General features: G+C 42.8%; 1 protein-coding gene across 1 annotated transcript; it reads left to right on the forward strand.

Annotated features, from left to right (window-relative positions):
• The first annotated feature begins 6503 nt into the window (after positions 1–6503).
• On the forward strand, positions 6504–7406 carry LOC142849063 (putative vomeronasal receptor-like protein 4). Its single transcript, XM_075971178.1, has one exon. The coding sequence runs from the start codon at positions 6504–6506 to the stop codon at positions 7404–7406; it is 903 nt and encodes a 300-aa protein (XP_075827293.1).
• Positions 7407–7926: the final 520 nt, after the last annotated feature.

Here is a 7926-nt window from a genome sequence, read left to right on the forward strand (position 1 = left end):
TCCTCCCCTTCTCACTTTTTTCTTCCCATCTCCCCTTACCCCCACCCTATACCCCACCCCACCCCCAAATTTCCAATTTTTGCCTGGCAATTTTGTCTCCTCCCAATATCCAGGAGGATAACTGTATGTTTTTCTTTGGGTTCACTTTCTTTGATTTTGATGGGCATTGCACTGAATCTGTAGATTGCTTTTGGTAAGATTGCCTTTTTATTATTTTAATTCTGTTTACCCAAGAGCACGAGAGATCTTTCCACTTTCTTGTGTCTTCTTCAATTTCTTTCTTCATAGATTTAAAGTTCTTGTCATACAAGTCTTCCGCTTGTTTTGTTAGAGTTACTCCAAGATATTTTATGTTATTTGTGGTTATTGTGAAGGATGATGTTTCTCTGATTTCTTTCTCGGCCCTTTTATCATCTGTGTACAGCAGGGCTACTGAGTTTTTTTGAGTTAATCTTGTATCTTGCTACATTACTGAAAATGTTTATGAGTTGTAGAAGTTCCTTGGTAGAATTTTTGGGGTTGCTTATGGAAACTATCAATCATATCATCAGCAAACAGTGAATCTTTTCTGATTTCTATACCCTTGATCTCCTTTTGGTGTCTTATTGCTCTAACTAGGACCTCAAGAAGCTGAGAGAAATCAGAGAAACATTACCTTTCACAATAGCCACAAATAGCATAAAGTGTCTTGGGGTAACACTAAGTGAAAGACCTATTTGACAAGAACTTTAAGTCTTTGAAAAAAATAGAATAGGATATCACACTATGGAAAGATATCCCATGCTGTTGGATTGGTAGGATCAACATAGTAAAAATGGCAATCCTACCAAAGGCAATCTATAGATTCTATGCTATCCCCATCAAAATCCCAACAAAATTCTTCACAGACCTTGAGAGAACAATAATCAACTTTATATGGAAAAACAAAAAACCCAGGATAGCCAAAACAATCCTATACAATACAAGATTCATAAATGTGGGAAGAAAGAACATTCACTAAATTTGGGATATAGGCCAGAAGGACAACAGCACAGATTATACATTAAGAAAGAAAACAGAAATTTTGAAAAAAAAAAACCAAATAAACAGAAATATTAGAAATGAAAGCTCAATAAGCCAAATAAAAAACAGCAAGAAATAACACCCATAAAGTGGCTTACGCAGAAAAACATCAGAGATTGGATGAAAGTTTAAGGAAACAACTACACTGAGGCAGCAGTAGAGAAATGAGCACAACTGTGACTTTGAAGGACTCTTTGTGATCAGAAGTGCAGACCTTGGAAGCCACAGTATAGGAGAGTTTATATCCTGCACACTACAGGGGAAAGCTACACATGAGCTCTGCACACACTATATGACGTGATTTTGTCCTACACACACACACACACACACACACACACACACACACACACACACACACACACACTTAATTTAGAGAATGCCCCTAAGCCACGGTTTGGTAGGCCTAAGATTGAAGAAGAATAAAATGAGAGAATGTGTCTGTACAGCAGCCCCCAGCAGTCCAGAGATGACACCAAGTCTCAGTAAGAGACAGGCTGATGCAGCAGAAAGGCCAGAGCCTCCCTTTCAGGACAGTAAAGGACAACCCCAGTACTTAGACACCACAGGATGTCTCTGGACAAAATTAGGAGGTTTCTCCTCTTCTACTCCCATCTCACCTAAACTGACAGAAGCACAGATGCTCCCATGGTTGGGAAAAAATAGTCTTTTGAATATTAGTTTCTGGATATGACCACTCCAGTGCACTCCTTCACACCAGGAAGTGAATAGACCATGGGAAGGGAAAGGAGCCATGGAGGTCGAGAAGTGTGAGCTAAGTGCTCTTCATGACTGACTGTGCGCACGGTAGGTGTGTCGGAGGCTCTCTCCTTGGATCTCCTCTGCTGTCTAAGGGAAAATGAGAACTAAAGACTTCATATCTCAAGCTGCTTGCTGTTAGAGACCCAGAACTGATGTGTGCAGCTTGTTTGTTCACAGTGAGCATCAGTCTAAAGAGATTTACATCGAAAGGAGAAGAGAAAGGGAGAACTTGGGATGGGAGGGAGATGACTGTTGTGCACAGAGTCAGCACTCAGAGCAAGAGAGAGACAGACTTGGAACTGTCCCTCGTGGCTCTACCATGAGCACCACACCTGAAGACCAGCCAATGGCTCTCGACCTTGAACATCTTTGTTCTTGGTATACCGAGCTTCTTTTTATTTTTCTCTAAACTTTTGTTTTTTATTAGACTGATTCATTTTATCTTAACTATTTTTATTAATCATTTTTACCGTGTGTTTTGTCTGCATACATGTATATGTACCATGTTTTTGAGATACACATGGAGGTGAGAAAAAAGTATTGGGTTTTATGGAATCGGGGTTATGTGTTACAGGGTGCTGGGAATTGACTGGATCTTCTGAAGGAGCAAAAGTTGCTCTTTTGAGTCATGACTGAGTCATCTCTCCAGCCCTGGTGTTCAGCCTCTCAGAAGTTTCTCCCAATTCACTAACTGACTTGGGGTAAGTGGAGGACAATTTCCCAGGAGCCAGGAACCCAGGGTGCTGTTCATCCTCACAGCCCTCCTTGTCACCACACAGGGACTGTAATTAGGAACAGAAAGTTTCAGCCTCAGCAAATGGCAGGCCACCAGGGAGTGTGCAGAGCTGGCAACCAGGAAGGACATGTGCATCAGGAGCCCTTGCCCCTTGGAGAAGCCAAACTCCTGATGGTGACATCCTAACAGCAGTGACATTTGCTGGGAACACAGGGCTTAAAGATGATAAACAGAGCCTGGATGTGGTGTGAGAACACCCACCCTGAGCCCTGCACAGACTCCACACATAAGTGTTCCATCAAGCCACAGTGGACTGAAGCTGCCTTTCACCTTGACAGAGGGAATGTGAGGTAGGAATGGGGAGGGAAGTTGGTTGAAGAGAAGGATCTGAGTTCCTCTGTCACTGTGAGAAAGAAAGGTGACAGGATCCAGGGAGAAAGCAGGCTCTCATTGCCACCTGCTGTGCAGAATTGTTTCTATGTCCATGAGGGAGCCTTGTGCAGCTGCATGGGGTGCACTGGGTCAGAGATGCTCATGACAGCCCAGGCAGGTAGAGCAGACACGGGCTGAGATTTCAGCTTGAGTGTGAAGAAGCTTTTCCTCTCTGCAGTTTCTCCAGTCTCTGTGTTGTCCTCACAGGAGCAAAGGTATCTTGGGTCTGGTGCCCTCCCACCTCTCAGAAGGTGGTAGGGGGCTTTGCCCTCCTTTGTTCTTATTTTATTATTCCTGAGGCTTTCCTGTCCAGACTCAAAACATAACACAGTGTGACAGTGCAAAGAATCGTGGGGGAATCTGACATGACACAAATCACAGAACAATGCATTAGAGCGTGGTTAACACTGGGCAGGCACTGTCCTCAGTACTGTGCGCCTCTGCTCCATTGAATCCTCACAAAACACATGGATGTTACCAAACACCATCTCTACATTAGGGATTATTAAAGGGACCAAGAAAATGTTCAATGCCAGGCACAGAGCAGTTAGGAAAGGTGGGGTTTGACAGATGGGATAGCTTCTCAACTTGGCAATTTATCCTTCTCTAGTTTATGGATTTCTCTCATGCATCTGGACCTAGCATTGTCCCCTAGATTCCATGACCTATTCCTGAAAGAAAACCATAAATTGATTAGTTTCATACAGGTTGCTCTTTTTATTTCTTACATGTTGGAGGAGTGATTGTTGAGGAAGTATATTAGATATGTATATGAAGATATATGTGTGTGTGTGTGTGTGTATTACCCAATCACTCTGAAATAGACAAATGAACAAATGGACATGGGTGAGTGTGTGTGTGTGTGTGTGTATTACCCAATCACTCTGAAATAGACAAATGAACAAATGGACATGGGTGAGTGTGTGTGTGTGTGTGTGTGTGTGTGTGTGTGTGTGTGTGTAGCTTTTACAACTAAGTTCTGACAATTTGGAAGTCAAAGACAATTTCATGCTTGTAAATTTTGCTGTTGGCATATCAGAGATCACATAACAACACTGAAATGCTATCAAATTATATGCAGTTCAGTACAGAGGGAATTTGAGAGAAAATAAAGCACTGTTGGTAAGTTCTTAAAGAATAAACAATGTACATCACTAAATTATTTGAAGCCTGAAAGCTCACATATTTGCACAAGTGAAGAATTGCTAGACACCAAATATATAATTCAAACTGAACTGACTTCTCAAAGATACTCAGATTTATCAATTGTTATGAAAAACCCAACTCAAATGCTTCTCAAAATTGCTGTCAGTTCGTCTCCATGATTAAAGAGCAGTTTTAAACCAACAGTTGCCTTGAGAAACCTATAGACTTTCCAGCCGGCATTATGAGAACACTTACAGACTACACACAGAACCAGTGTCTCTGAGGCTGCTCAGTGTCCAGTGTAGGAAGTGAGCACATACACAGGCTGCACAGCCTTCTGAGGTCAGGGAAAGCATAAGACATGAGACGCTAAGCAGGGAGCCATGAGGCATGGGGGCTGGGGAAGCTCAGCTGTGGATACAGCCCATGTACCTATGGAAAGGTAAGTAAGTGCCAATGCTAACATTTGCTGGAGAGGAGTTCAAAGGCATTCAGAACTGACTTTGATGTGGACCTGATGTCAAATTGTAGATACAGATAGAAATCAAGGTTGTTGTGCAAAGCTCTCTGTGTTCTGTGAGGGGTAAAACAAATGGAGTAAGTTTCTGCTTCAAAGACTCATTTCGTGTTCAATGTAGAAAGTAAAGACAGGGGAAAGAGATAGCATACATAAAATGATGGCAATCACAGTGTGAGATAGCAGGGAGGACTTGCAGGCTGGGTGCTTTCTGCCTAAGAACATCACTAGACAGAACCAACTTTATTTATTTATTTATTTTAGGATTCAGTGTTCCATTTTGTCTTCTTTTTTATTTTAATTTTTTTACTTTATTAATACTAGGAATCAAAATTTCTACTTTCTCCCCTCCTTCCACTTACCTCCTGTTCCCCCACCCACTCTCCCCCTCCCCCTCCAGTCCTAATAGAGGGCAGGGTACCCTGCCCTGTGGGAAGTCCAAGGCCCTCTCCCCACTCCATCCAGGCTTAGGAAGGTGTGCATCCAAATAGACTAGGATCCCAAAAAGCCAGTACATGCAGTAAAGACAAATCCCAGTGCCATTATCATTGGCTTATCAGTCTGCTCCAATTGTCAGCCATATTCAAAGGGTCCACTTTGATCCCATGCTTCTTCAGTCCCAGTCCAGCTGGCTTTTGTGAGCTCCCATTAGTTCAGGCACACTGTCTCAGTGGGTGGATCAACCTCTCACAGTCCTGACTTCCTTGGTCATATTATCTCTTTTCCTGCTCTTCAACTGGGCCTTGGGAGCTCAGTCCAGCATTCCCATGTGGGTCTCTGTCTCTGTCTCCATCAGTAGCCAGACGAAATTTCTATGGTGATATTCAAGATAGTCATCAGTCTGACAATGGGACAAAGCCAGTTCAGGAACCCTCTCCTCCACTGCCCAGGGTCCTAGCTGGGGCCATCCCTGTGGACATCTGGGATCCCTTTTAGAGTCAAGCCTCTTGCCAACCCCACAATGCCTCCCTTAATTAAGTGGCCCCATGGCCGGACAGTCCCGTGGAACAGAGCACAGAACCAACTTTCAAACAACCAGAAAGTGAGGCCTTTGTTAATACTCTGCAGGAACAGTTTTCCTGGTGTTATACTGGGGAAGAGATCCCAGCAGAAAGAGTAACAACAAAATAAAGTGGAGTAAACAGGAAATGGACTTCAGGATGAGTCTACCCATGGAGTTTGAGGACACAATCTTATATCACATATAGTCCACATTGAGGACAGTGATCTAGACGTCCATGCCCCCACTACGTCACTAACCTCTGCATAATTTATGATCAGAGAGCTTGGGAAGAGGCGAATACCGTACCATCTCCCCTGAGAATCTGAACCATTGACCAACAACAATTTTCTGAGAAACAGCACAGTTTTTATTAGTTCCAAAGCCTTTTGAGTGACAGTTGCATTTGAGGCAGTGAAGAGGATCAGGATGAGGCATCAATACAGTCCAGGAGCCTGAGGTCCCACTGGGTGTGATGAGGGAAAAGGAAGGAGGCTGTCAGGCTAATACTAAGGACTGTGTTGCTTAAAAAATCCGACAGAGTGATGACATGTGTTTACCTTTCTCTAGGAAGAACATAGTCATATGACCATGGATGAAGGATGGAGACAAAGAAAGGTCTTTGTGAAAGGCAGGAAAAGCAATGTTTATGCCCATATTGCAACTAGCACCACTTCTGTGGGAATGGTAATTAGACAAAGGAGGAAAATAAGGAATGTGATCAGGCATCATCAGGACAGAACCATATTGTCTTACATAATTGATACTATTCTTTTCATCAGAATAAACAGAGAAAATCTTACACATATTTCTCAAATGATTTTCCTTAGTGCTGTACATGAAGTCAGAGGATGAAGTGGAATAACATTATCCACACAATAATCTTCCTTTCTCTTGCTGGACCTGGAATTGTGGGGAATATCCTAATGCTTGTGAGACTTGTGTACACTTCAACCTTGGGGACTGAGAAAAAGCCTGTGGGCATTATTCTCATCCACTTGGCATTTTCTAATATCATCATTATTTGTACTACAGGGATCAGAGATATAGCCACGGTGTTTTATTTCAGAAACTTCCTCGGAGATATTGGCTGTAAAGTTGTGGTTTTTCTGGCAAGGATGGCACGGGGCTTATCCATCTGTACCACCTGTCTCCTCAGTGTGGTCCAGGCTGTCACCATCAGTCCCAGGACCACCCTTTGGACAAAGCTAAAACCACAGACCTCATGGCAAGTTCTTCAATTTCTCCTCTTCTTCTGGAATGTTAATGTTCTCATAAGCTCCAACTTACTCTGCTATGTCAAATCAGGGAATGGCTTGAACAGTTCTGTACCTGGAGCATACATTGGCCATTGCTATATGCTGCCATCAAGACATACAGTTAAGTGGCTTTTCCTCTCCCTCATGACGCTTCGTGATGTCATCTTCCAGAGTCTGATGGGCTGGAGCAGCGGGTCCATGGCTCTCTGTCTGTATGAGCATCACAAGCGCGTCCTCTACCTTCACAGCTCCAGGTGTGCGCACAATTCCTCTCCAGAAATCAGAGCTACCTGGAGCGTTCTCATTCTAATGACCTGCTTCCTTTTCTTCTACTGGGCAGATTTTGTTCTCTCCTTCTACACTGGTTTTACAGTAACACACGATTCTATTTTACTAAATATTAAGACATTTTTAGAACTTGGTTATGCTGGTTTTAGTCCCTATGTTCTGATTAGCAGATACATCCATGTTCCTAATGTCTTACATGCTCGCTGATAAGTGTAGAAATTACATTCTACACATACTCATATGAGCTAAAGGTATGTACATTGTAAGCTGCTTTGCCATGATGAAGTTTAGAAGTGCAGACACAATGTTTGCTCTATAGCATAGGCTGACCTGGCAGTCGGTATATGGCACAGGCTTACCTTGAGATGCCTCCGAACCCCAAATGCCTGTATTACAGGCAGTTGCCACCAAACTGTCTTTAGCCTAAGTATTCTAATATATCACATTAAATTAAATTTCAAAATAATGTATTCTCTTTCCTTAAAAAGTCTAGAATTGCACAATCTTAAGACTAGTTCAGGGTTTCTAGACAAGTAGAAAACAGATTCTTACCATCTCCCTATTCCTCCATCCCTGTCATATGATGGGTTGCTTCTCATTAGCCCTGGGGGAAATAAATGCTGGAGGTAAGGCTGATGCCAGAAATTAGCATCTCACTTTTGTCCAAACCAGAGAAGGAAAACAAAATAGGTTAAGTGGAGGTGAGGAGAAGCCCTTTTCTGAGGTG

Source organism: Microtus pennsylvanicus, chromosome 4, assembly GCF_037038515.1.
Source record: "Microtus pennsylvanicus isolate mMicPen1 chromosome 4, mMicPen1.hap1, whole genome shotgun sequence".
Taxonomy (NCBI): domain Eukaryota; kingdom Metazoa; phylum Chordata; class Mammalia; order Rodentia; family Cricetidae; genus Microtus; species Microtus pennsylvanicus.

Bases quoted from the DNA above. Each gene is read 5' to 3' on its own strand.
- LOC142849063 (XM_075971178.1), top strand. From the start codon at position 6,504: ATGAAGTGGAATAACATTATCCACACAATAATCTTCCTTTCTCTTGCT.